This window comes from Amblyraja radiata, chromosome 7, assembly GCF_010909765.2.
Source record: "Amblyraja radiata isolate CabotCenter1 chromosome 7, sAmbRad1.1.pri, whole genome shotgun sequence".
NCBI classification, from domain to species: Eukaryota; Metazoa; Chordata; class Chondrichthyes; order Rajiformes; family Rajidae; genus Amblyraja; species Amblyraja radiata.
In genome coordinates, this window is record NC_045962.1 from 15,744,595 (window position 1) to 15,772,591 (window position 27,997).

The 27,997-nt window shown below is 43.4% G+C and overlaps 1 protein-coding gene across 1 annotated transcript in view; it reads left to right on the forward strand.

Annotated features, from left to right (window-relative positions):
- The window catches only part of stat4 (signal transducer and activator of transcription 4), a 106,165-nt gene that overhangs the window by 42,055 nt on the left and 36,113 nt on the right, over positions 1-27,997 (forward strand). The window contains exons 11-18 of the mRNA XM_033023750.1: positions 1,661-1,720; positions 2,454-2,474; positions 2,561-2,654; positions 7,296-7,340; positions 10,536-10,619; positions 17,229-17,327; positions 19,011-19,146; positions 19,701-19,702. Of these exons, the coding sequence (XP_032879641.1) occupies positions 1,661-1,720; positions 2,454-2,474; positions 2,561-2,654; positions 7,296-7,340; positions 10,536-10,619; positions 17,229-17,327; positions 19,011-19,146; positions 19,701-19,702 (541 nt within the window). The remainder of the gene's footprint in view (positions 1-1,660; positions 1,721-2,453; positions 2,475-2,560; positions 2,655-7,295; positions 7,341-10,535; positions 10,620-17,228; positions 17,328-19,010; positions 19,147-19,700; positions 19,703-27,997) is intronic.

Genomic DNA, 27,997 nt, shown 5'->3' on the forward strand with positions numbered 1-27,997 from the left:
GTTGCCTTTGGATTGGGTTAATAATCATGACCAAAGATGAATTTAAGACTTCTGCATTAACACTAGGATTTGGACTCCTACCACTGCTCTCATATTACCCTAGTCAGAGTATGAGGACAATGAAAGGCCAAGATAGAGTGGACATGCAAAGGATGTTTCCAGTAAATGGATGAGTTTAGAACCAGAGGGCACATCCTCAGAATAAAAGGATGTACCTTCAAAATGGAGTGGAGGAGGAATATAGCAGAGTGGTGAATCTGTGGAATTCATTGCCACAGATGGCTGTAGAGGCCAAGACATTGGGTATCTTTACGGCGGAGATTGATAAGTTCTTGATTAGTAAGGGCGCAAAGGTTACAGGGAGAAGGCTGGAGAATGAGGTTGAGAGGGAAAATTGATCAGCCATTATTGAATGGTGGAGTAGACTTGATGGCCTAATGGCCTCATTCTGTTCCTATGTCATATGGTCTTGTGGGCGCAGTGAGGGTCACTTAATTTACACTCCCTGGTGGTCCCCCACCTCTCTGTGTGAAAACATGGATCTGGTAGCCTCACACTGCCAGCTACTGTCTGGCTGCCATATCTGGTGTACACTTTGAACTGCATGTAATGTTTAAATTCCCATCATCTTTAAGTATAGATTGGAAGCTGCGCTCACTAATATATTTGTGTCGATTGTCACATTTCAACTCACTGGACATGTTGAGGCAGTTCTATGTAAGTGGGGAAATTCCAGCCCCTCTCTATCACTGTGCACTTGGAATACTGTGACATCTTCTAGATTTACTGACATTCCTTTGAATTGAGGATGACTATCTTTCATTTTGGGGGGTTTTATTGTTTGTTTCCCATCTGCCCCATGACACAAATTGGGAGTCTCAGATCTTTGGCCAGATGGGGCTGGAGATGGTCGATGGGGCGGTGAGTGAGTTGTTTGGACAGGAGTTCTGCTGACTCCTGATTCATGGTCTCTAAGTTCTCAAGGCTCCCAAATGCTCCTCTTCCACTATGTGCTACCAGGGGCTAAATATTCCTGGGAGTCACTTGGGTCGTTGCATTTCCAAGGATGCTGTGGGTGCATCCTACTTCTTTTCCTCTGTCCACCTCTTCCCAGAGCTTAGAAGAGAGTGTTGGTTTCTAAAGTCTAGGGCTAGTAATGCAGAGCATAACCTGATACCTGTGTGTGACTATTGCGTCTACCTAGTAAGGTGAAAGTACAATCCATTTACAGTATATTAAAAAAGAATAGAAGAATATTCTTGATGCACTGACTGATATTCATCCCTTAACATCTATATGCGTAAAAATATTTATCTGGCCATTATCACTTTGCTATCTGCGAAACATAGTAACATACAAACATAGAAATTAGGTGCAGGAGTAGGCCATTCGGCCCTTCAAGCCTGCACCGCCATTCAATATGATCATGGCTGATAATCCAACTCAGTATCCTGTACCTGCATTCTCTCCATACCACCTGATCCCTTTAGCCACAAGGGCCACATCTAACTCCCTCTCAAATATAGCCAATGAACTGCCCTCAACTACCTTTGGTGTCTGGAAATTAACTGATAATGTCTACAGTCCATATTTGACTGCATTGCCTGTACGGTACTTGGTGACATGGGTATTAGATAAAGGTAGTTTTTTTTTCTCTTAGGTTTTTGGTGAAGTTGCCCGAACTGAATTATCAGCTAAAAGTGAAAGCTACAATCGACAAGTAAGATAAAAGACACATTTTTAATATAATGAATCATATTTTGATTATGTCTGGGTGGCGCCAGCAATGGTCGCCACTTCAACAGTCTGTTTCGTTCCTCCTTCTTTGTTTTTGTAGTATGTGTTAAATGTATGTTTTCGTGTTCTTTAGCTGGTTATATGTGGGGGAGCGGGTGGGGGGAAACTTTTTTTAATCTCTTACCTCGATGGAGATGCGCTTTTTTTCCGTATCGTATCTCCGTCCGTACTGCGGCCTAACATCGAGGAGCTGGCGGCCTTTGCTGGAGACCGACTTCGGGAGCTCCAAACACGGGACCCAGCAGGCTTACCATCGTGGAGCTTGCAGTCCCTGTCAGGTAACGACCTTGGAGCTCCAACCTTGTAGCCTGTGGACTTTAACATTGTGTAGCTCGAGGTCCCTAGTTAGAGACCGATTTTGGGAGCTCCAACCGCAGGAGCTTTGATCGCCCCGACTGTGGATGGTTCGACTGCCCTGACCGCGGGAGAATAAAGAGGAAGAAGATTAGACTTTATTGGCTTCCATCACAGTGAGGAACGTGGGGAATCCGCTGTGGTGGATGTTTATGTTAACTTTTATGCAGTTGTGTCTTGTTGCTTTTTGTTTAGTATGGCTGTATGGTAATTCGAGTTTCACTGTACCTTAATTGGTACACGTGACAATAAACTGACCTTTGAACCTTAAGTAATCCTTTTCTTGTTCACTTTTTTTCCAGAGAAAGTTTAACAGCAAGAGGGTATGCAAAAAAAATGATTACTTTTTTTCAAAATTAAAATTGTTGGAATGTATTGAGATTATTGAAATTATGCTCTCTATTTACAGATATCGCAAATTTAATATATTAGGCACTAACACCAAAGTAATGAACATGGAAGAATCAGTCAATGGGAGTCTCTCGGTAGAATTCAGACACTTGGTAAAATGTCTTTGTTTACTTTTTCATCATGAACATTTCATACCAACATTAAAAATTAATTTTTTTGATTGAAAAATATAATTGAAGTTTCATGGGTACCTACTTTGTATAGAAGGTAACGTTTCATTCTTCTTCAGCCCTGAACAGGGCTAAAGGCAGCGAGTTGGAGATGAGGACAACAAAATCAGCAATTTACCCATTCTTAACTAGTGTCCAGTAAAGGTGTTGCTCTTCAAAGTTTAAATGGCCTTGCAATACTGTGTCTCAACTTTTAATTTTAATGATTGATAATTTGATCAAGTGCTTAGATTGACATTGTTTATTAAATGTCAAAGACCAAAGATCATAGCTTTAAGATGGGCAGGGCAATGTTTAAAGAAGTCTGAAGAAGGGTTTCAGCCCGAAACGTTGCCTATTTCCTTTGCTCCATAGATGCTGCTGCACCCGCTGAGTTTCTCCAGCACTTTTGTCTACCAATGTTTAAAGAAGCCATGTAGGATGTTTTTGTAGGACATATAGACAAAAGGGGATGGGAGCCTGGAATATGCTGCCCAGGATGGTGGTGGGGGCTGATGCATTAGTGGCATTTAAGAGGATTTTAGATAGGCATGTATTGATAATGGAGGAGTATGGATCATGTGTAGGCAGATGAGATTAGTTCACTTCGGCATTATGTTTGGCACAGGCATTGTTGGCCAGGGGGTCTGTTCTTGTGCGACACCTTTCTCTGTTTATTCTGTATCAATCACATTTCTGAGACCATGACTTGAGCCTCATACGAGCTCATAATTGTCAGACTTGTTTGGTGGATGATTAAATGTTGTGAGTAACTAGTAGGAAATAAAATGTTAGTGAAATTGATTTTGCAAACCATGGATAATTTCCTTGCTTCTCTCTTCATAATCAAGCTGTGGGGCATCTAATATCCACTTAGAGAATGAAACTGTTTATCTTCTCGTGGGTGAGAGGAGGGACGAGAATAGGGAGGGGATAATTTAGTGCGGGGTTGAGTTTGATGGAGAGAGGGGCTTGGGCAGTTTTTGAGTAAGTGTGTGGACGTACACAATTGCATAGGTTCCTTCTACAGAATTTGGTCTCCAGATGTCCTTGCCATTGGGCTCAAGATATTACATTGCCAAGTCTGACGAGGTTGTTGGCATGCAGGTTAAAATAAATCAAATTACTGACTATCAGACCTGGAGTGTAATCAAATCTTTCTCAACTCTGTGGATCAACTAAGGAAATAGGAAGAAAAAATGTGTTACTGTTTTGGAGATAGGATCAGACCAAGTAACTATAGGGTAGGCACTCGAACATCTCTGTGGGAAAAGGTTTGGAAACAGCTCTAAAGTTCTAAAGTCCCGTATAAATTGTTTAAAAAGCTGAAAATAAATAAAGGCCAAACAGCGTGGATTTATGAAAGAACGGCAATGTTTCAATAACATTCTTTAGGAAATAACAGGGAATATATATGTGGTTAGCCCATGGTGTAATCTAGTGAAAGTAAGGCTGTTTCCTGTTGTGTTTAACAGCTCTGTACCAGGGCCCTTGCTTATTGGTGATACGTATCAAACTTATACCTCACTTTAGGAGGTGCAGCTAGGAAGTTTGTAAGTGATGCAAAAAATTGCCATGTGGTTAATTCCTTGAAAGAAAGCTGGACACCATATGAAGATTGCACCAAATAGTCAGGTAGAAACAAAATTAGCAAATATTATTTAATCCAAAAAATGATGAGGCCATGAATTTGATGTGGGGGCACATTAAATGGGAGAGAGAGAGAGAGAGAGAGAGAGAGAGAGAGAGAGAGAGAGAGAGAGAGAGAGAGAGAGAGATAGAGAGAGAGAGAGAGGAGAGAGAGATGAGAGAGAGATCTCTCTCTTCTCTGCGTAGCCTCGCTCTCGCTAGCGATCTCTCTCGCTCCTAGCGCTCTCTCTCTCTCGATCTATCTCTCTCTCTCGCTCTCTCTCTCTCTCTCTCTCTCTCTCTCTCTCTCTCTCTCTCTCTCTCTCTCTCTCTCTCTCTCTCTCTCTCTCCTCTCTCTCTCTCTCGTCTCTCTCTCTCTCTCCCTACTCTCTCTCTCTCTACTCTCTCTCTCTCGTCTCTCTCTCTCTCTCTCTCGCTCTCCTCTCTCTCTCTCTCGCTTATCTCTTCTTCTCGCTCTCTCTCTCTCTCTCTCTCTCCCCTCTCTCTCCCTCTCTCCCGCTATCCCTTCTCTCCTTCTCTCTCTCTCCTCTCTCTCTCTCTCTCTCTCTCTCTCTCTCTCTCTCTCTCTCCTCTCTTCTCTCTCTCTCTCTCTCTCTCTCTCCTCTATCTCTCTCTCTCTCGCTCTCTATCCCTCTCTCTCTCCCACTCTCTATCTCTCTCTCTCTCTCTCACTCTCTTCCCCCCTCTCTCTCTCCCTCACCCTCTCTCTCTCTCTCTCTCTCTCTCTCTCTCTCTCTCTCTCTCTCTCTCTCTCTCTCTCTCTCTCTCTCTCTCTCTCTCTCTCCCTCTCTCTCTCTCCCTCTCATATCTCTCCTATCTATGGATTCTTAGAGATGGCAGAAACATGTAGATATGTGGCTTGGAATGAATGAAAGATTGATTGCTTTGTTCAACAAATCATGGAATGTGTATTTATAAAGCTAGAACTGCATAAAATACTGGCGAGGCTACATTGTTTGTAGTTTTGGGCACCTCATAACGTCTATCAGAAGTTTAACAGTTTAATTCTTTTTCTAGGGGAAATTGGTTTTCCTCTGCAAACCTCTCATGATCTCAATTAAATCATGATCTCAATCTCAGTTCTTCTAACAGTTTAAACCAATTTGCCTCGGAATCCAGATAGCATAAAGAGAGTTATGGAAATCTTGCGAGAAGCTTAGTTGTAATGAAATGTTGCTTGGGCTGGTGTTACTTTCTTTGGAACAAGGCCAACTGATTGCCAATTTAATTGAGATCATGAGAGGTTTGCAGAGGAAAACCAATTTCCCCTAGAAAAAGAAATCAATAACCACAAAACCGTAGATTGAAAGTAAGTTCAAGTTCAAGTGAGTTTATTGTCATGTGTCCCTGTATAGGACAATGAAATTCTTGCTTTGCTTAAGCACACAGAAAATAGTAGGCATTTACTACAAAACAGATAAATGTGTCCATATACCATGATATAAATATATACACACATGAATAAATAAACTGATAGTGCAAATAACAGAAAGTGGTTGGTAATAATCAGAGTTTTGTCCGAGCCAGGTTTAATAGCCTGATGGCTGAGGGGAAGTAACTATTCCTGAACCTGGTTGTTGCAGTCTTCAGGCTCCTGTACCTTCTACCTGAAGGTAGCAGGGAGATGAGTGTGTGGCCAGGATGGTGTGGGTCTTTGATGATACTGCCAGCCTTTTTGAGGCAGCGACTGCGATAAATCCCCTCGATGGAAGGAAGGTCAGAGCCGATGATGGACTGGGCAGTGTTTACTACTTTTTGTAGTCTTTTCCTTTCCAGGGCGCTCAAATTGCCGAACCAAGCCACGATGCAACCGGTCAGCATGCTCTCGACTGTGCACCTGTAGAAGTTAGAGAGAGTCTTCCTTGACAATCCGACTCTCCATAATCTTCTCAGGAAGTAGAGGCGCTGATGTGCTTTTTTGATGATTGCATTAGTGTTCTCGGACCAGGAAAGATCTTCAGAGATGTGCACGCCCAGGAATTTGAAGCTCTTGACCCTTTCAACCATCGACCCGTTGATATAAATGGGGCTGTGGGTCCCCCTCCTACTCCTTCCAAAGTCCACAATCAGTTCCTTGGTTTTGCTGGTGTTGAGGGCCAGGTTATTGCGCTGGCACCATATGGACAGTTGCTCGATCTCTCTTCTGTACTCTGACTCATCCCCATCAGTGATACGCCCCACAATAGTGGTGTCGTCAGCGAACTTGATGATGGAGTTCGCACTGTGGTTCGCTACGCAGTCATGGGTATAGAGTGAGTACAGCAGGGGGCTGAGCACGCAGCCTTGAGGTGCTCCCGTGCTGATTGTTATTGAGGCTGACACATTTCCACCAATACAAACAGACTGTGGTCTGTGGACGAGGAAGTCAAGGATCCAGTTGCAGAGGGATGCGCAGAGACCCAGTTCTGCGAGTTTGGTAACCAGTTTGGAGGGGATGATTGTGTTAAATGCCGAGCTGTAATCAATGAATAACAGCCTGACATATGAGTTTTTGTTGTCCAAGTGGTCCAGTGCGGAGTGGAGGGCCAGCGAGATCGCATCCACCGTTGATCTGTTGTGGCGGTACGCGAACTGCAGTGGGTCCAGGTTTTTGTCGATGTATGGTCTATATGAGCAACTGAAGTAAGAGTAGGCTATTTGGCCTCTTGTGTGTGCATTCTCCATTTGAATAACGCCATTGCTGATCTTTCACTCAATGTTATATTTGTGCATACGTTTCTGTGATTCCAGGAAGCAAACAAAGTACATCCTCTGATGGTAGGATATGGTTACCACAAAGAACTAAATTACACAATAGATACAGAACTTTTAAAACTATATACCATGCAAAACATTTTTGGATGTTGTTCTCTGTAACTGCAAGCCCAGCATAGGTGGCTTCAGAAGGAAATTGGACAAAACAAATCTTAATTTAATATTTACGTGTTTTGACAGCAACTTAAAGAACAGAAATCATCAGCGGGAACTAAAGGAAATGAGGTAACATTTTCTCATATACTTTCGATTATTGAGTTGCACTTGAGTGGTCAGGTAACTGGAATGATATTTTCTAAAAGCAACAACAAATGACAAAGCCAAGAAAGTTAAATGTTGCAATGGAGTTTTGAAAAAAAAATTATTAGAGTCTGATAGCAAATTATTATTTTGTCTGGTTACAAAGTCTGCAACAAAATTAAAAATTATAACATGGAGTGAGGAGAAAGGTTAGAATAAATGTTCTAAGACAGCATTGTGGCACACCAGTAGAGTTGCTGCCTTACAGTGCTATCAGTGCCAGAGGCCCAGGTTCAATCCTGACTACGGGTGCTGTCTGTACTGAGTTTCTACATTCTCCCTGTGACTGGCTTGGGTTTTCTCCGGGTGCTCCGGTTTCCTCCCACACTCCAAAGACATACAGGTTTGTAGGTTAATTAGCTTGGTGTAAATATAAGTTGTCCCTAGTGTGTGTAGGGTAGTGTTAATGTGCAGGGATCCCAGGTCGGTGCGGACTCGGTGGTCCGAAGGGCATGTTTCCGCAATGTATCTCTAAACTAAAACTAAACTAAACATAGTAACAAATTAATTTTATGCAAAGTTTCAATGAATATCTGAATAATCAGGCTAATTAGGAACAAGAGTCGTCGACTCTCTATCATTTTGCATTTTCCAATCTATTGGAAACATTCTCATATCCAGGCCCTGTTGGAAAATTTAAACCAATTCATCCACAATCTCTTGAGCCAATCCCAATAAAATCCTAGTATGAAGTCTATCAGGATTCAGAGGCCAGACAGCTTGCAAATCCAACCATTTGCCCAACACAAGATGCACAGAGTCTCTTGCCCACAATAGGTGAATTGAGACCAGAGGACATAGGTTTACGGTGAAGGGGAATCTGAGGGGTTACTTGTTCACACAAAGGAGGGTAGTGGGTGTATGGAACAAGCTGCCAGAGGAGGTAGTTGAGGCTGTGGACTATCCCAACATTTAAGAAACAGTTAGACAGGTATATGGATAGGACAGGTTTGGAGGGATATGGACCAATGGGGGCAGGTGGGACTAGAGTAGCTGGGACTTGTTGGCCAGTGTGGGCAAGTTGGGCCGAAGGGTCTGTTTCCACACTGTATCAGTCTATGACTCTACTTCCCTGGTGAGTATAATTTTCTTGAGTTGAATTGAATTCTTCTAATTCCTGGTTGCAGCTATTTCTGGATGTTACTTATACCCTCCACTGTGAATGCTGATACAAAATACCAGTTTAATTCATCTGCCATCTCTGTATATTTCGATTGATAATTAACCAGACTCAGTTTATTCACAATTCACAAATTCACAATTCCTTTTAAAATAATGTAATTAAGTCATGTGGAACAGACCAATCATGCCAACCAAGACACCCCTTCTTAGCGAAACCCATTTGCCCCCATTTGGCCCATATCCCTCTTGGGACGACAGATGGCACAATGGGCTAAGTGTTCGGCTGGTGACCGGAAGGTGGCCGGTTCGAATCCCGCTTGGAGTGCATACTGTCGTTGTGTCCTTGGGCAAGACACTTCACCCACCTTTGCCTGTGTGTGAATGTGTGTGAATGTGTGTGAGTGATTGGTGGTGGTCGGAGGGGCCGTAGGCGCAGAATGGCAGCCACGCTTCCGTCAGTCTGCCCCAGGGCAGCTGTGGCTACAGAAGTAGCTTACCACCACCGAGTGTGACTGAGGAGTGAATGAATAATGCGATGTAAAGCGCCTTGAGTATTAGAAAGGCGCTATATAAATCCCATCCATTATTATTATTATTATTAAATCTTTCCTATCCATGTACCTGTCCATTGTCTTTCAAATACTGTTTCAGCACCTACCTCATTTGGCAGCTCATTCCATATACTCACAAACCTCTATGTGGAAAAAGTTGCCCCTCAGGTGCCAATTAAATATTTCCGCTCTCGTCTTAAACCTTTTGTCCACTGTTTCTCAGGTGCAAGGAATGCTTTTCTGGGAAGAATAGTGGAGCAGCAATGTCAGCTGGGTGCACATGATAGAACTCTCTCTTCTAAGTCGGAAAGGAGAGTGTTCAAAATGTACAGTGTAGTGCAGAAGACATGTTGTGCTGTCAGAGCTAATTGCTTTTCAGATGTGACATTAAAATTGAGACCAGATTTCAATGTGAAAGTTACCTTGACATTAATCTCCCACGCAAAGTAGGGGAATTCCCCAGTGCCCAATATGTGTTGCTCAACATCACCAAAAGTAGATTATAAAGTCATAATCAATCTGATCTGTTGGTGGAATTTTCTGTGAGCAGATTGGTTGTCACATTCCCAACATTACAGCAAAATATTTCAAAGTGCTTTGATGTCCTCGTATCATCAAGGTCACATTATAAATGGAGTTTTTTTCTCATTGTGTTTCAAAGATTATGGCATTAAAAGATGGTTTACTCCATCATTGCACCAAGCTTCTGTAGTTCTTTGGCGAAACAAGGAACTGCAGATGCTGGAATCTTGAGCTAAACGCAAAGTGCCAGAGTAACTCAGCACGTGTTGCTGCTTTTGTGGAGGACATGGATAGGTGACATTTTGGATCGGGACCCTGCTTCTGAAGACTTCCATATTTTTTTTTAACAAATTCCAATTCAGAATTAAATGAAAATTGTTTGTGGTGCTTTTTATGAGGTAATTTAGACTTCATTGAGCAATCAGATTTATCTGGTATAAAATCGTAGCCAATTAGTTAATTACTTAATTAGCAGTTTTCCTTTCTTGATCATTGTACCGGGTGGCACGGTGGCGCAGTGGTAGAGTTACTGCCTTACAGTGCTTGCAACGCCGGAGACCCTGGTTCGATCCCGACCATAGGTGCTGTCTGTACGGACTGTGTACGTTCTCCCCGTGACCTGCGTGGGTTTTCTCAGAGAATCTTCGGTTTCCTCCCACACTCCAAAGACGTACAGGTTTGGAGATGAATTGGCTTGCTATCAGTGTAAATGGGCCCTAGTGTGTGTAGGATGGTGTTAATGTGCGAGGATCGCTGGTCGTTGCAGACTCAGTGGGCCGAAGGGCCTGCTTGCATCTCTAAACTAAACTAAACTAAATTAAATGAAATACAACAATCAACGTGCTGCTGTATTAAGTTATTGTCTGTTTCTACAAAATATTTAATCCTGTTCATTATCTTTCCTAAACATGTTTTAATTTCACAGGGTCCTCTCATTGTCACGGAGGAGCTGCATTCAATAAATTTTGAAACACAGTTTTGTCATCAAGATCTTATCATAGATTTAGAGGTGAGTTGATTCGCTATTGCCAGCGTACTTCATGAATAACATTATATTAAAAATGCTGTTATGTAATATTAATTTTTAAAGCAAGAGCCAGACGTGAGAGGTCCATATGTTGATGACATTGTGTTGCTCATTTCCTGAATCTGCTTCACAAGAATTAATCATAAAATAAATTGGTAACTCTTCAAATCTCTGTCACTGGGCATCATGTTGCTGCTCACCGTACATTCATCATAACATCAACACTGGAAATCTGTTCCGGCATCTATCTCCCTCTAGTGATTCTGAGTAGTACTTCGCTTTTCTTCTCACCTCATATTTCGCTTGGGTAGCTTACACCCCAACGGTATGAATATTGACCTCTAACTTCAAGTAACCCTTGCTTTCCCTCTCTCTCCATTCCTCCCCCTTCCAAGTTCTCCAACCAGTCTGACTGTCCCTGATTACATTTTACCTCTGTTTGCTTTGCTGTTACATTCTCCCAGCGAACAATGATCTGATCTATTCTACATTTTCCTTGATCTCCTCCCTCTTTGATGTCTCATTCTCACACCTTACACTTCCTTAGCTCTGTATCTCCCCCTCCCCTGACTCTCAGTCTGAAGAAGGGTCTCGACCCGGAACATCACCCATTCCTTCTCTCCAGAGATGCTGTCTGTTCTGCTGAGTTATTCCTGCATTTTGTGTCTAACTTCACTTTCTTCTTTAGCTCTCTCTATGAAATTGAATCATTTTTGTCTTCATTTTAAAATTGTGACTTATTTCTGAATAACATTTAAAAAAATTCTGCAAATATTATCTCATTTCCCAAGCATTGCATCTTATATTATGCTATGCAAAGTTACTGTAAAAGTTTGTTTTTCATACGTTTCACCATTGTGTGCAATATTAAAGGAATAATATATCATTTATACTGGTGAAAATACAGATATGCTGTTAGTGCAGTTAGGCTAACGGAACTGGATATAAAGATATTGAGAAGAAAAGTCAGTGTAAATTCATCAGATTTATAATAGGAATTGGAAATAGTAGTTGGGGGCAGATTTTGTACCCACCGCTTGTTAGGCAAGAATAGTTAAAGTGTGAATCTGACTTCACATGTTGCATTTCTCTCACTGGCTATTTGTGCAAACTGCCAGGGTTTAGGACTTGTTAAAGTCCTGGCTTTGATTATATTAGTCAGGCGAGATTAGATATTGATGTGCTCCTGTGCACTCCATGTGTGATATTGCCAACCACCCCTCAGCTAGATACACTGATTACCTAAGTTCCACTGCAAAATCTCCTCAAGGTATGCCTACTTTGAAGAAGTTCTCCTCTCTCTGAAGAGAGTTCTGCAACAACCTCTCTCGCTGAGTTTGTGTGCGGGGATCTCTGGTCGGCGCGGACTAAATGGGCCGAACGGCCTGTTTCATAGAAACATAGAAATTAGGTGCAGGAGTAAGCCATTCGGCCCTTCGAGCCTGCACCGCCATTCAATATGATCATGGCTGATCATCCAACTCAGTATCCCGTACCTGCCTTCTCTCCATACCCTCTGATCCCCTTAGCCACAAGGGCCACATCTAACTCCCTCTTAAATATAGCCAATGAACTGGCCTCGACTACCCTCTGTGGCAGGGAGTTCCAGAGATTCACCACTCTCTGTGTGAAAAAAGGTCTTCTCATCTCGGTTTTAAAGGATTTCCCCCTTATCCTTAAGCTGTGACCCCTTGTCCTGGACTTCCCCAACATCGGGAGCAATCTTCCTGCATCTAGCCTGTCCAACCCCTTAAGAATTTTGTAAGTTTCTATAAGATCCCCTCTCAATCTCCTAAATTCTAGAGAGTATAAACCAAGTCTATCCAGTCTTTCTTCATAAGACAGTCCTGACATCCCAGGAATCAGTCTGGTGAACCTTCTCTGCACTCCCTCTATGGCAATAATGTCCTTCCTCAGATTTGGAGACCAAAACTGTACGCAATACTCCAGGTGTGGTCTCACCAAGACCCTGTACAACTGCAGTAGAACCTCCCTGCTCCTATACTCAAATCCTTTTGCTATGAAAGCTAACATACCATTCGCTTTCTTCACTGCCTGCTGCACCTGCATGCCCACTTTCAATGTCTGAAGAAGGGTTTCGGCCCGAAACGTCGCCTATTTCCTTCGCTCCATAGATGCTGCTGCACCCGCTGAGTTTCCCCAGCAATTTTGTGTACCTGCCCACTTTCAATGACTGGTGTACCATGACACCCAGGTCTCGCTGCATCTCCCCTTTTCCTAGTCGGCCACCATTTAGATAATAGTCTGCTTTCCTGTTTTTGCCACCAAAATGGATAACCTCACATTTATCCACATTATACTGCATCTGCCAAACATTTGCCCACTCACTCAGCCTATCCAAGTCACCTTGCAGTCTCCTAGCATCCTCCTCACAGCTAACACTGCCCCCCAGCTTAGTGTCATCCGCAAACTTGGAGATATTGCCTTCAATTCCCTCATCCAGATCATTAATATATATTGTAAATAGCTGGGGTCCCAGCACTGAGCCTTGCGGTACCCCACTAGTCACTGCCTGCCATTGTGAAAAGGACCCGTTTACTCCTACTCTTTGCTTCCTGTTTGCCAGCCAGTTCTCTATCCACATCAATACTGAACCCCCAATGCCGTGTGCTTTAAGTTTGTAAACTAATCTCTTATGTGGGACCTTGTCGAAAGCCTTCTGGAAGTCCAGATACACCACATCCACTGGTTCTCCCCTATCCACGCTACTAGTTACATCCTCGAAAAATTCTATAAGATTCGTCAGACATGATTTACCTTTTGTAAATCCATGCTGACTTTGTCCAATGATTTCACCACTTTCCAAATGTGCTGCTATCCCATCTTTAATAACTGACTCTAGCAGTTTCCCCACTACCGATGTTAGACTAACTGGTCTGTAATTCCCCGTTTTCTCTCTCCCTCCCTTCTTAAAAAGTGGGGTTACGTTTGCTACCCGCCAATCCTCAGGAACTACTCCAGAATCTAAAGAGTTTTGAAAGATTATTACTAATGCATCCACTATTTCTGGAGCTACTTCCTTAAGTACTCTGGGATGCAGCCTATCTGGCCCTGGGGATTTATCGGCCTTTAATCCATTTAATTTACCCAACACCACTTCCCGGCTAACCTGGATTTCACTCAATTCCTCCAACTCCTTTGACCCGCGGTCCCCTGCTATTTCCGGCAGATTATTTATGTCTTCCTTAGTGAAGACGGAACCAAAGTAGTTATTCAATTGGTCCGCCATATCCTTGTTCCCCATGATCAACTCACCTGTTTCTGACTGCAAGGGACCTACATTTGTTTTAACTAATCTCTTTCTTTTCACATATCTATAAAAACTTTTGCAGTCAGTTATTATGTTCCCTGCCAGTTTTCTTTCATAATCTATTTTTCCTTTCCTAATTAAGCCTTTGTCCTCCTCTGCTGGTCTCTGAATTTCTCCCAGTCCTCCGGTATGCTGCTTTTTCTGGCTAATTTGTACGTATCATCCTTCGCTTTGATACTATCCCTGATTTCCCTTGTTATCCACGGATGCACTACCTTCCCTGATTTATTCTTTTGCCAAACTGGGATGAATAATTTTTGTAGTGGAGTATGACAACAACACATAATCCTCCGCCATTTCCGCCACCTCCAACGTGACCCCACCACTCGCCACATCTTCCCATCTCCCCCCATGTCTGCCTTCCGCAAAGACCGCTCCCTCCGCAACTCCCTCGTCAATTCTTCCCTTCCCTCCCGCACCACCCCCTCCCCGGGCACTTTCCGTTGCAACCGCAAGAAATGCAACACCTGTCCCTTCACCTCCCCCCTCGACTCCATCCAAGGTCCCAAGCAGTCGTTCCAGGTGCGACAAAGGTTCACCTGTATCTCCTCCAACCTCATCTACTGCATCCGCTGCTCTAGATGTCAGCTGATTTACATCGGTGAGACCAAGCGTAGGTTGGGCGATCGTTTCGCCGAACACCTCCGCTCAGTTCGCAATAACCTACCTGACCTCCCGGTGGCTCAGCACTTCAACTCCCCCTCCCATTCCCAATCCGACCTCTCTGTCCTGGGTCTCCTCCATTGCCAGAGTGAGCAACAGCGGAAATTGGAGGAACAGCACCTCATATTCCGTCTGGGGACCTTGCGTCCTTATGGCATTAACATAGAATTCTCCCAATTTGGCTAGCCCTTGCTGTCTCCTCCCCTTCCTTAACCCTCTAGCTGTCTCCTCCCACCCTCCCATCCGCCCGCCCTCGGGCTCCTCCTCCTCCTCCCCTTTTCCTTCTTTCTTTCCCCCACCCCCCATCAGTCTGAAGAAGGGTTTCGGCCCGAAACGTCGCCTATTTCCTTCGCTCCATAGATGCTGCTGCACCCGCTGAGTTTCCCCAGCAATTTTGTGTACCTTTGAACAATTTTTGTAGTTCATCCATGCAGTCTTTAAATGTCTTCCATTGCATATCCACCGTCAACCCTTTTAGAATTAATTGCCAGTCAATCTTGGCCAATTCACGTCTCATACCCTCAAAGTTACCTTTCTTTAAGTTCAGAACCATTGTTTCTGAATTAACAATGTCACTCTCCATCCTAATGAAGAACTCAACCATATTATGGTCACTCTTGCCCAAGGGGGCACGTACAACAAGACTGCTAACTAACCCTTCCTCATTACTCAATACCCAGTCTAAAATAGCCTGCTCTCTCGTTGGTTCCTCTACATGTTGATTTAGATAACTATCCCGCATACATTCCAAAAAATCCTCTTCCTCAGCACCCCTGCCAATTTGATTCACCCAATCTATATGTAGATTGAAGTCACCCATTATAACAGTTTTGCCTTTGTCGCACGCATTTCTAATTTCCTGTTTGATACCATCTCCAACTTCACTACTACTGTTAGGTGGCCTGTACACAACACCCACCAGCGTTTTCTGCCCCTTAGTGTTTCGCAGCTCTACCCATACCGATTCCACATCCTGCAAACTAATGTCCTTCCTTTCCATTGCGTTAATCTCATCTCTAATCAGCAACGCTACTTCACCTCCTTTTCCTTTCTCTCTATCCCTCCTGAATATTGAATATCCCTGGATGTTCAGCTCCCAGCCTTGGTCACCCTGGAGCCATGTCTCCGTGATCCCAACTATATCATAGTCATTAATAGCTATCTGCACATTCAACTCATCCACCTTATTACGAATGCTCCTTGCATTGAGACACAAAGCATTCAGGCTTGTTTTTACAACACTCTTACCCCTTATACAATTTTGTTTAAAAGTGGCCCTTTTTGATTTTGTTGCCGTGCTATATCTCTAAACTAAACTAGACTAAACTCTCCCCAATACTCTTTCAATTTAGATTAAGGGTCCCAACCCAAAATGGCGACTGTCTATTTCCCTCCACAGATGTTGCCTCACTCATTAATTTCTTCCAGCAGTTTGTTTTCTGCTATTTATAACGCTAAATTAACATAGAAAGGCTATAAAGATGCATCTTCAAAAAGCCTTTTCGAAAGCTCTGTTTTTAAACACAATTCATTAACAAAATATTATGTCTGTGAATATCATGAGCAAAGATGCCGGAATGTCACTGTTTTTCACTTTGTGGCATTTATTTCCAGAGCATCACTTATTTTGATCAGTTTTTTGTACAGCATATGCATTTTTCACAATTTCATCAAAGTTGCTGAGACAATTTGATAATTAAACGTTCCATTTATATATAATGATCCTTCCTGGGTTAAACACAAATTGCTGGAGTAACTTAACATAGAAACATAGAAAATAGGTGCAGGAGTAGGAGTAGGCCATTCGGCCCTTCGAGCCTGCACCGACTACATGGCTGATCATCCAACTCAGTATCCTGTACCTGCCTTCTCTCCATACCCCCTGATCCCTTTAGCCACAAGGGCCACATCTAACTCCCTCTTAAATATAGCCAATGAACTGGCCTCAACTACATTCTGTGGCAGAGAATTCCAGAGATTCACCACTCTCTATGTGAAAAATGTTTTTCTCATCTTGGTCAAAAAAGACTTCCCCCTTATCCTTAAACTGTGACCACTTGTTCTGGGTGACGTTTCAGGTCGAGATGTTTCAGGTTGGGTCTGAAGAAGGGTCTCGACACGAAATGTCACCTGTTCCTTCTCGCCAGAGATGCTGCCTGTCCCGCTGAGTTACTCCGGCATTTTGTGTCTATCTTCGGTTTAAACCAGCATCTGCAGTTCCTTCCTACACTATGTCTAAATATAGATCTGTACTTTCCATCTGCTGTTAAACGTTACACACAGTGGTTAGTTTAGTTTAGAGACGCAGCATGGAAACTGGCCCCATGTTCACAGGGAGAACGTACAAACCCCGTACTGACAGCATCCATAGTCAGGATCGAACCCGGGTCTCTGGCCCTGTAGGACAGCAACTCTACCGCTGCATAATTGTCCCGCCTAATTTAATGCAACAGTATTCATTGAAAACTGTCCATTGAGAACAATATTCCTTGAAAAAGGAAACATTCTGTAATAGAAGGTTTGTGCTTCTCATAAAAGACATGACCTTCCACAAACTGAATTAATAATTTGTTTTTGTCTTTATTTTTAAACAACAGACCAGTTCTTTGCCTGTGGTGGTCATCTCAAATGTAAGTCAGCTGCCCAGTGGCTGGGCCTCCGTTATATGGTACAACATGTTAATGAATGATCCCAAGGTATGTTAATCAGGCATGTCTGTTTTCTTTAAGTCTGAAATTGAAAAAGTACATCAATTAATATCCTCCAGGGCATCTTGAAGACTACCAAACCATGAACTTGTTTGGCCGGGGGCTGAGTGCTGGAAACAGAACATGTAGGTTCAGGCCATGGGATATTGAGGAAGGAAAAGGCTATGATACAGTGCAATGACAGGCAGAGTGTATTTGAAGGAGCAAAGTGCACACGCATCAGAGGACACCATCGCATAGTGTCAGAGGCAGAAAGTCTGGTTAGATGAAATATAGGCAAACAAGCAAAAAGAAATGCAGAGTACAGCTCAGCATAAGGATTTTACTGGGCTCAGTGAACGTGCAATAATTTAGTTTAGTTTAGAGATACAGCACGGAAACAGACCCTTTGACCCACCGACTCTACCGTTGAGCCATCGTGCCACCCAAAAGTTGGTCAATTAAGCATGTATGTAAATGCATGGAGTGTGGTTGAAGTGTTATCACCTAAATATGGTTGGTGAGCTACAGACATGGATAACCACACGGGAATATGATGAGATGGTGATAACAGAAATTTAGCTCAAAGAGAAGGAGGCTGGGCAGTAAATATTACCTGGATACAGCGTGTTCAGGAAGAATAGGGAGCAAAGGAACTGAGGAGGGGTAGCAATATTGATTAAATAAAATATTGCAGTGATGGAAAGTTGAGGTAATATTACACTACTGCTGCGCATTATATAGATCACCCAACAACTGGGAGTCAAGAGTGTTTTATTGTCATACTAGACTAAGTGGGACCCGTTGGGTCCCTGTCACACGGGAGGCCTGGTCCCCCAACACAGTCCATTCCCCAATGCAATATTCCACCACTCTCCCGTTCCCCCAATGCAATATTCCACCACTCACCCATAGCCCCCAACTGCGCAGGCACGACTCATTTCCCCTCATCCCCAGCACTCCCTCCCCCTCCTCTTCACCCTCCCTCTTCTTTCCCCTCTCCTCCTCCCCTCCCCAATCCCTCCCTCACCTCTCCGTCCCTCTCCTTTCCCCTGCCCTTTCATACCGACTGCTATCAATCCCAATCTACCCCCTGTATCAATTGCTCGCTAAAATCCACAGATTTCCTTGCATGTCCCTGCAAACGTTGACACTTTCTCTCCATGCCACATCCAACGTTCTTCACATCACCCCACCTCCAGTGTGCTCAGGAAAATCTTATCCTTTTTGCTTTTTACATTTAGCAGTCCACAAACATTATATCCATATCCATCGACTTCTTGCCCAACACCCTGCCAGTTCTTGCCCTGGGATTCCATAGGCAGGACCATATTTTCATCATTACCGCAGTCATTGCTTCCATGACCTGAGGCTGCCTTGGCTCCTATTTCACCTCCTCCCCAAAGGTACCTCGTGCTAATTTCTGCCAGTTGCTTTTGATAATTAGCGAAAAAACGAAAGCAGAAAATGCTGGGAAAATCGTGCTATGCTCCACAAAGAAAAAACGGCTGAGTAGACAAATAGAAAGCAAGATTGGGCCAACAGCCAACAAAAGTTTCTTCAATCCTAATAGGGTTTTGCAAGAACTGTTGCTGACCATTTTTTGTTCTTTTTGCTGATGGAAGTGCTTTGTGTGCCTGTTTCTGGTTGTTCATTTCCAGTAAGTTTGTTATGCACCTTGCAATCTTTTAGAACTTGACTTTGTTCACCGTCCCTCCCACTGCCACTTGGAGTCAGCTGTCAGAGGTGCTGAGTTGGCAATTCGCTTCTTACGTGGGACGAGGTCTGAATTCCGATCAGCTCAACATGTTGGCGGAGAAGCTGCTAGGTGGGTAAAAGTAACTCCACTGCGTGGTAACGGATTGCCTGGATTTCGCTGATGCATCTCAGTGCATAATTACAATCAATACAGTTGGCATCAACAAAGAGAAGGGAATGAGTTGAAGTTTAAGAAATCCCATGAAAAATGAAGATATCGACAGCTTGCTGTTGCCACTCTGGCAATGTTTCTGCAGGCTCAATATTAGGTGACTGGAATGAGCTCCTGGTTAGGTGATAGACCCAGTTAAAATATTATTGTTGATCCCGTGACACTCATTGGACTGCAATTATTTTGTCTGAACAATTTTATTTTTTTTTTTTATTTTTTTAATTTGTTTATTTTATTAGAAGTTAATACAATACAAAACAATACAGTGGCACCTAATTTTCAACTGGCCTTTAAACGACTCCCGCATGTAAGACGTGGACTTGCCCAATGGAAATTGCTTCCAGTTTACCCACCCAAGCTGCGACCTAATAACATTGAGCTTTACCTGACTCCAACTTATGCCTTCCCACAAGATTCAGTCTTCTCCCTATTCAAAACAATCTTTAAAAGAGTGGTGAAGGAAATAACTGCAGATGCTGGTTTAAATCGAAGATAGACACAAAATGCTGGAGTAACTCAGCAGGACAGGCAGCATCTGTGGAGAGAAGGAATCGGTGACGTTTCGGGTCGAGACCCTTCTTCAGATTGATGTCAGGGGAGAGGGAGATGCATAGATAAAGAAGTGTAAGGTGTGAAAACAGGACAAAGGGGATGGAGATCAAGGCAAATGTAGAATAGATCATTGTTAGCTGGGAGAAGGTAACAACAAGGCAAACAGAGATAAAATATAGTCGGTGACAATCAGACAGGTCGGAGAACTGGGAAGGGGAAGGGATGGAGAGAGGTAGAAAGCAAAAGTTACAGAGTTAGAGTGGAGTTGTGATCACTATCCCTAAAAATGCTCTTCCACTGAAACATCAGTAACCGGGACAATTTTTAAAATCTGAACTGGATGGATCTTGCACTGTACATGGTTGAAGCTGATCCTCAAATATAGGTTTAAATATTCAAATATAAATACAGGGTTAAGAGCAGTGAAGAGTTACATCAAGTTTCACAGAACAATCTTGGCGCGCTGCTGCTTCCTCCATTTATGATTGACTTTACTGGGGCTCGAATGCAGAGCTGTTTAACATTGCAAAGCCCTCTGCCCATCAGACGAGTCCAGATTAAACTTACTCCTGGCATTGCCTACACATCGTTTCATTTGCAACTGAGTAGGTTACAAATGAGGTTTACAAGAGGAGGTTTACAAGAATGATCCCAGGAATGCGTGGGTTAACATATGATGAGCGTTTGACGGTACTGGGCTGGAGTTTAGAAGGGTGAGGGGATCCTCATAGAAACTTACTGAATAATGAAAGACTTGGATAGAGTGGATATGGAGAGAATGTTCCCACGAGTGGGAGAGTCTAGGACTATAGCCTCAGAATTAAAGGATGTTCCTTTAGAAAGGAGACGAGGAGGGATTTATTTAGTCAGAGGGTGGTGAATATGTGGTATTCTTTGCCACAGAAGGCTGTGGAGGCCAAGTCAATGGATATTTTTACGGCAGAGATTGATCGATTTTTGATTAGCACGGATGTCAGGGGTTATGGAGAGAAGGCAGGAGAATGGGGTTAGGAGTGAGAGATAGATCAGCCATGATTGAATGGCGGAGTAGACTTGTTGGGCCGAATGGCCTGCTCCTATCACTTATGACCTTATGAGTAACCTATACCTTATGGCTAATAAACACAATGCCAGAGGGAAAGGTACAATAGATGCATCTAATTCAGAATCCGTTCATTAAGTAGTAAGCACAATTACACAACTTAAGTTTAAAGTTAAACTTAAATTCTAATTTTAAAATGGTTTTCAGTTATTTTACAGAATTTTAATCCTGAATTTTTTATTATAAAATCTATTGTTTCACTTTTAGCAAATCAATGAGTATTTGCCCTGCAGCTCATGTGCCACGTTCACTTGTTCTACACATTTAAGGAACGACATAACCCAAATCTCCAATTAAAAACAGTCTAATTTTTTTATCCCCGAATCATGGGATATGGGGAGAATGCAGGAACGGGTACTGAACTGGTACTGAAGAATCAATATGTGGATAGTCGAACCTGAGAAGGGAACATACTGGATCTTGTGTTGGGAAACGAGCCTGGCCCGGTGACTGATGTTTCAGTAGAAAAGCCTTTTGTGGATAGTGATCACAACTCCACAAGTTTTAAGATTGTTTTGAATAGGGAGAAAGCTGAATCTTGTGGGAAGGTACTAAGTTGGAGTCAGGAAAAGCACAACTTCAACTGTTTGTGCAGTTAGGTAGCAGCTCGGGAGAGTACACTGGAAGCAATTGTTATTGGGTAATGCCCCTGTCCCACTTAGGAAACCTGAACGGAAACCTCTGGAGACTTTCTGCGGTTCCCGGAGGTTTTTGTCAGTCTTCCTAATGGTCGAGTGGTTTCCGCTTCTTCTATGTTCCGGCGATTATTTCAAAAAATTCTTACCTTCCACTACCTGCAACCTCCAGCAACCACCTTTAACTAGCATCGCAACCGGCTTCGACTAAAAAAATTACTGATTTTTAAAACGGCAACCTATTTTTAGTCACGGCCGGTTTTGAATTTTTTGAAATAATTACCGATTATTTCACCTGGAACAATTGTCGCTAGTGTTGTTCCTTTATTTAAGAAAGGAAGAGGAGAATATCCAGGTAATTATGGGCTGGTGAGCCTCACGTCAGTGGTGGAGAAGTTATTCAAGAGGATTCTTTGGGATAGGATTTACTCCCATTTGGAAGTGTTTGTTTAAGAAAGAACTGCAGATGCTGGAAAAATCGAAGGTAGACAAAAATGCTGAAGTCTGAATGCTTTGAGTCTGAAGAAGGGTCTCAACCCGAAATCTATTCTTAGATGCTGCCTCACCCGCTGAGTTTCTCCAGCATTTTTGTCTACCTCCCATTTGGAAGAGAGTGGGTTTATTAGGAACAGTAAGCATGGTATTGTACATGGCAGATTGTTCCTTACTAAATTAATTGAGTTTTTTGATGAGGTGATGAAGGTGATGGATAAAGGTGGGCCAGTGGAAGTGCGCCACGTGGATTTTAATGGGATTTTATATAATTCCACAATGGTAGGTTGATCCTGAAGATTAAGATGCACGGGATTAACAGTGATTTGGTTGTGTGGATTCAGATCCGGCTTACTGATAGAAGACGGAGGTTTGCGGTGGAAGGATATGGTCTTGGCATCATGGACTCTGTGGGCCAGTGGGCCTGTTCTTGCATTGTACTGTTCTATTCCATCACCAGACACATCCTTCTCTCTCAGCATTCTGAAGTACTGCTCATTTTGAACTCCGTGGCCTTTCACCCAGATGCTTCAAATACCCCCCTTCGCACACTTTCCCAACAGCAGGAGACGCTACTCCATTTTTTTTAATATCCTGCTCCTTTGTTGCTGTTCATGGATCCAACAATTGTTCCAGGTGAAGCAGTGATTCGCTTGCGGGTCTGGTAATTTGGCGTTGTGCATTCAGTGCTCACAATGAGGTCTGGAGAAACCAAATACAGACAGCTTGACTTTAGAGAAACAGTGTGGAAATCGGCCCTTTAGCCCACCGAGTCTGCGCCCACCAGAGATCACCCCGTACACTAGCACTATCCTACACACTATGGGCAATTTAACATTTACAGAAGCCAATTATCCTACAAACCTGTCCGTGTTTGGAGTATGGTGGAAAACCCACGCGGGCACAGGGAGAACATACAAATTCCAGACAGACAGCACCCATAGTCATGCTCGAACCCGAGTCTCTGATGCTGCAAGGCAGCAACTCTACCGCTGAGCCACTGCATCACCCAAAATATTGTTTTGCATAACATCTCCCTTCAAACTGCAAAGGCAGTCATGTACTTCCAATTGCTTGTCAGTTTAATTTCCACCCCACGATTACTCTGACCTATCTGTCCATAGCCTCCCACACCATTCCAACAAAGCCTAATGTAAGATCAAAGATAGAAACAAAATGCTGGAGTAACTCAGCGGGACAGGCAGCATCTCTCGATAGAACGAATGGGTGATGTTTGGGGTCGAGACCCTTCTTCAGACTGGCTAATGTGAGATCAACTTCTGTCTGAAGAAGGGTTTCGGCCCGAAACGTCGCCCATTTCCTTCGCTCCATAGATGCTGCTGCACCCGCTGAGTTTCCCCAGCAATTTTGTGTACCTTCAACTTCTGTCTAGGCTGTTTCTGATCTGAAGTTTTTTCATCAATGTGGTTAGGAATGCACAAACAACTGCAGAGGCTGGTTTAAACAAAAGATAGACACAAGAGGCTGGAGTAACTCAGCAGGTCAGGCAGCATCTCTGGAGAAAAGGAATCAGTGATGTTTTGGGTCGAGGTCTGAAGAACCTTGAAGGGTCTCGACCTGAAACATCACCTATTCCTTTTCTCCAGAGATGCTTTCTGACCCACTGAGTTACTCCAGCTTTGTGTGTCTAGATTAGTTTGGATGGTTTTTTTCTCTCCATATATAATGGGTATTTCCTTTTTGGTTTCAGGTTGAGCCACTCTGCATTTTATAGCTTTAACATGTCCATGTGTTTGTTTTCTCACTCTTTCTAAAGAGCCTCATTAATCAGTCCATCAAGCAGCTTCATAAACATTGGAGTCGCCTGCAGCAACATTGTCCCCACCCTGTCATGTATATTCTCTTTGTTCACTCCAATACTTCTCCCCTTTCAATCTTATTATAAACTATTTTGTTTCAATTTCCCAGTTTTGATGAGGTGTCATCAACCTGAAATGTGAACTGTTTCTCTTTCCTAAGATGCTGAGTGGAATGTTTACATTTCCTGATTTAATTGCAAAATTCAATGATTTGTCATAATTAATGTATTTTATCTTCTGGAATATCTTTGAACTACTGAACCATACATGAAATGGCACAGTGGTGCAGCTAATAGACCTGCTGCCGCACAGCACCAGCTTCAATGCTGACTCCACACTGGTAGCGAGGAAGGGGAAAACACATGGGATCTAGAGTGAGCTAGTCAATTGCATACGTTCACAGGTTATAGGAGCAGAATTTAGGCCATTCGGCCCATCGAGTCTACTCCACCATTCAATCATGGCTGATCTCTGCCACCGAATCCTATAACCCTTGACACCCGTTCTAATCAAAACCTTGTCTATCTCTGCCATAAAAATATCCACTGTACATTACAGTTATATTTAACTTTGATGAGGCTGCATTTGGAGTAATGTGTTCAGTTTTGGTTACCCTGCTATTGGAAAGATGTCACAAAATGCTGGAGTAACTCAGCAGGACAGGCAGCATCTCTGGAGAGGAATGGGTGACGTTTCCGGTCGAGACCCTTCTTCAGACTGATTTGGCCTCCTCAGCCCTCTGTGGCAATGAGTTCCACAGATTAACTACCCTCAGACTAAAGAAGTTCCTCCTCACCTCCCGTTTCGAAGAGCGCCCTTTAATTCTGAGGCTATGACCTCTGATCCTAGACTCTCCCACAAGTGGAAACATCCTTTCCACATCCACCATATCTATGCCTTTCATTATTCTGTAAGTTTCAATGAGGTCCCCTTCAACCTTCTAAACTCCAGCGAGTAGAACCCAGTGGTGTCAAACACTCATCATATACTAACCCTCTCATTCCTGGAATCATTCTTGTAAACTTCCTCTGGACCCTCTCCAGAGCCAACACATTCTTCCTCAGATAGGGGGCCCAAATTTGCTCACAGTACTCCAAATGCGGCCTGACCAGCTCCTTATAGTGCCTGTATCAGCATAATACAAAATGTGCTAAGTGGTGAGAGGCAGAGGTGGTAGTGAAGGGCGATTTTCTGATTATAGGCCTGTGACTAGTGACGTGTTACAGGGTTGGGTGGTGGGTCCTCTGCTCTTTGTCATATATATGAATGACTTGGATAAGAGTGTAGGCGGGATGATGAAGAAGTTTGTAGATGACACTGAAATCGGCAGTGCAGTGCACCGTGAAAGTTTTCTAAGTTTACCGCAGGGTATTGATCGACTGCGAAAGTGGTCAAAGGAATGGCAGATGGAATTTAGCTTGGACAAGTACAAAGTGATGCGGTTATGGGAAGTTGTAGCAGGGTTGGACATACACAGCGAATGCAGGTCACTGAGGAATGCTGAGGAGGGAGGTTCCCGGAGGTTTTTGTCAGTCTCCCTACCTACTTCCACTACCTGCAACCTCTGGCAACCACCATAACCTCCGGGAACCACACGGAAACCTTGGATGGGGCGCAAAGTCTCCAGAGGTTTCCGTTCAGGTTTCCTAAGCGGGACAGGGGCATTACAGCACCAGAGACCCAGGTTAAATCCTGACTGCGGGTGCTGTCTGTACGGAGTTTGTACGTTCTCCCCGTGACGTACAGGTTTGTAGGTTAATTGGCTTCAGTAAAAATTGTAAATTGCCCCTAATGTGTAGGATAGTGCTGATGTTTGGTGATCACTGGCTGGCGGGACTCAGTGAGCTGAAGCGCTTGTATCCAAAACTTTTAAAAACTTCTTGAATCTCTTCAGTTCAGTTTAGTTTATTGTCACGTGTACCGAGGTACAGTGAAAAGCTAATGTTGCGTGCTAACCAGTCAGTGGAAAGACAATACATGATTATCATCGAGCCATCCTCTCCGGCCCTCGAGGATGAGCGGGGCAGGGCTGGGCGGCTCGCCTCTGGGGATGGGCTTCGCGGCTCTGCAGTGGGCGAGCCAGGCCTTCTGCCAGGGGAATAGATGTGTCACCACGATCTGCCGCGTGGATCCGTGGGTGTCAAAGGTTACAGGGAGAAGGCAGGAGAATTGGGTTGAGAAGGAAAAAATAGATGAACCACGATCAAATGGGGGAGTAGACTCAATGGGCCAAATGGCCTAATCCTCCTCATGTGTCTTGTGATCTTATGTAGAACAGAGAGACCAAAAAATACAAGTATATACTGTTCCCTATATGGCAAGTAAATAGGGTGGTGAATAAGGCATAGGGTTTTGTTTGCCATTGTCCACCTGTGAGCCTCACATCAGGGATAGGAAAGTATAACAGTTTGAACATTATAATTCAGCTGTACAAAATATTGGTTTGGCCACTCTTGTACACAGTTGTGGTCGCTACACTGCAGAGAAGATGTGATTGAGCTGGAGAAGGTGCAGAGAAGATCCCCAGGGGTATTGTCCAGATTGGGGGGCTTGAGTTATAAAGACAAGCTTGGTTTGTTTTCCCAAAGGAAGCTGCAAGGTGACATGATGGAAGTGTACAAAATCATGAGAAGCACAGAAGAATAGAACGCCAGTGTATGATTTTCACGGCAGGGTTGTCTCAAATGAGAAGGCATGGATTTAAGGTGACTGGGAGGGAGACTTAGGAGGGGGACAGAGTCTTAAAATCACAAACGGGCCCTTTCAGTGCACCTCGCCCATGACAACTGTGATACATGTTTGCACTCGTCCCATTTGCCTGCATTATCCATCTACCACTTTCATATGTAAATACCTGTCCAAACACGTTTTAAACATTATCATTGTACCAGCCTCGACCATCTCATCTAGCAGTTCGTTCCATATCACCACCACTCTCTGTGTGAAAAAATGATCTCCTTGGATCCTTTAAATTTCTCCACTCATGCTGTAAACTTTGTCTAGTTCTGGACTGCCCTTCGCTGGGAAAAAGATGCTGTCCATCTATCCTTGCTATGCCCCTCGATTTTATAAATCTCTATAAGGTCACCTCTCAGCCTATATTCCAGAGATAATAAATCCAGCTTATTCTACCCCTCCATAGAACTACAGACTTTCATTTCAGGCAAGGGCCTGGTGAATCTCTTCAGCACTCTCTCTATATGCTTCCCATGGTGTGGTGACCAGAACTGCACACAAGTACAATACTCCAAGTGTGGGCCGACCAGTGTTTTGTGCAGTTGCAACATGATGTCCCAACTCGCATACTCAATACCTCGGCCTATGGAGGCAAGTATCCTAAATGTTTCTTTCACTACCCAATCCATCTGTGTTGCCACATTATGGAATTGCACCTCACGGTTTCTCTGAATATCAAAGCTATTGAAGTCCCTGTCATATGCCGTACCTGAATTTGACTTCCCAAACTCCACACATTTGCCTGAATTGAATTAAATACCTCCTGCCACATATCTGAAGGGTAAATCTTCCACACAGAGGGTAGTTGGTATCTGGAATGAGTTGCTAAAGAAATGGTGGAAGCAAGAACAGTAGCAACATTTAAGAGGCATTTGGACGGTACGTGATTGAGCAAAGCATAGGGATATGGAATTAATCAGTACGGTTGGACATGATGGCCAGCATAGATATGATGGGCCGAAGGATCAGTTTATTTTTGCAGTACAGCGCTATGACATGGTGTGGTGAGACTATTTCTGTGTTGTATGGCTCTATAATTCTCAATTGCCTGGAGTGAAGGTGGGTTGCAGAATTAATGAGATTTTGGTGAAAATAGGTTGCAAAGAAAATACGTGGGGAATTTGTATTGCTCTATGAGCCAGCATAGACTCAATGGGCCAAATAGCCTGCTGCTATGTCATGTGGAAATATGAAAGATGGTATTTGTAGATGGAATTAGTCACGTTGTTTATACATGTTATGAACAAAACATGATTCGAAATGTATGGCAGAATGCCATAACTACATTAGATTGATTATATGTTATCTTACACCAAACTCCCTTCAATGGCAAGTTTCAACATTGAAAATCCCCCAAAATCTGCAGATGCTGCCAATGTTAAGCAAAGAAAAAAAATGCTTGAAATACTCAG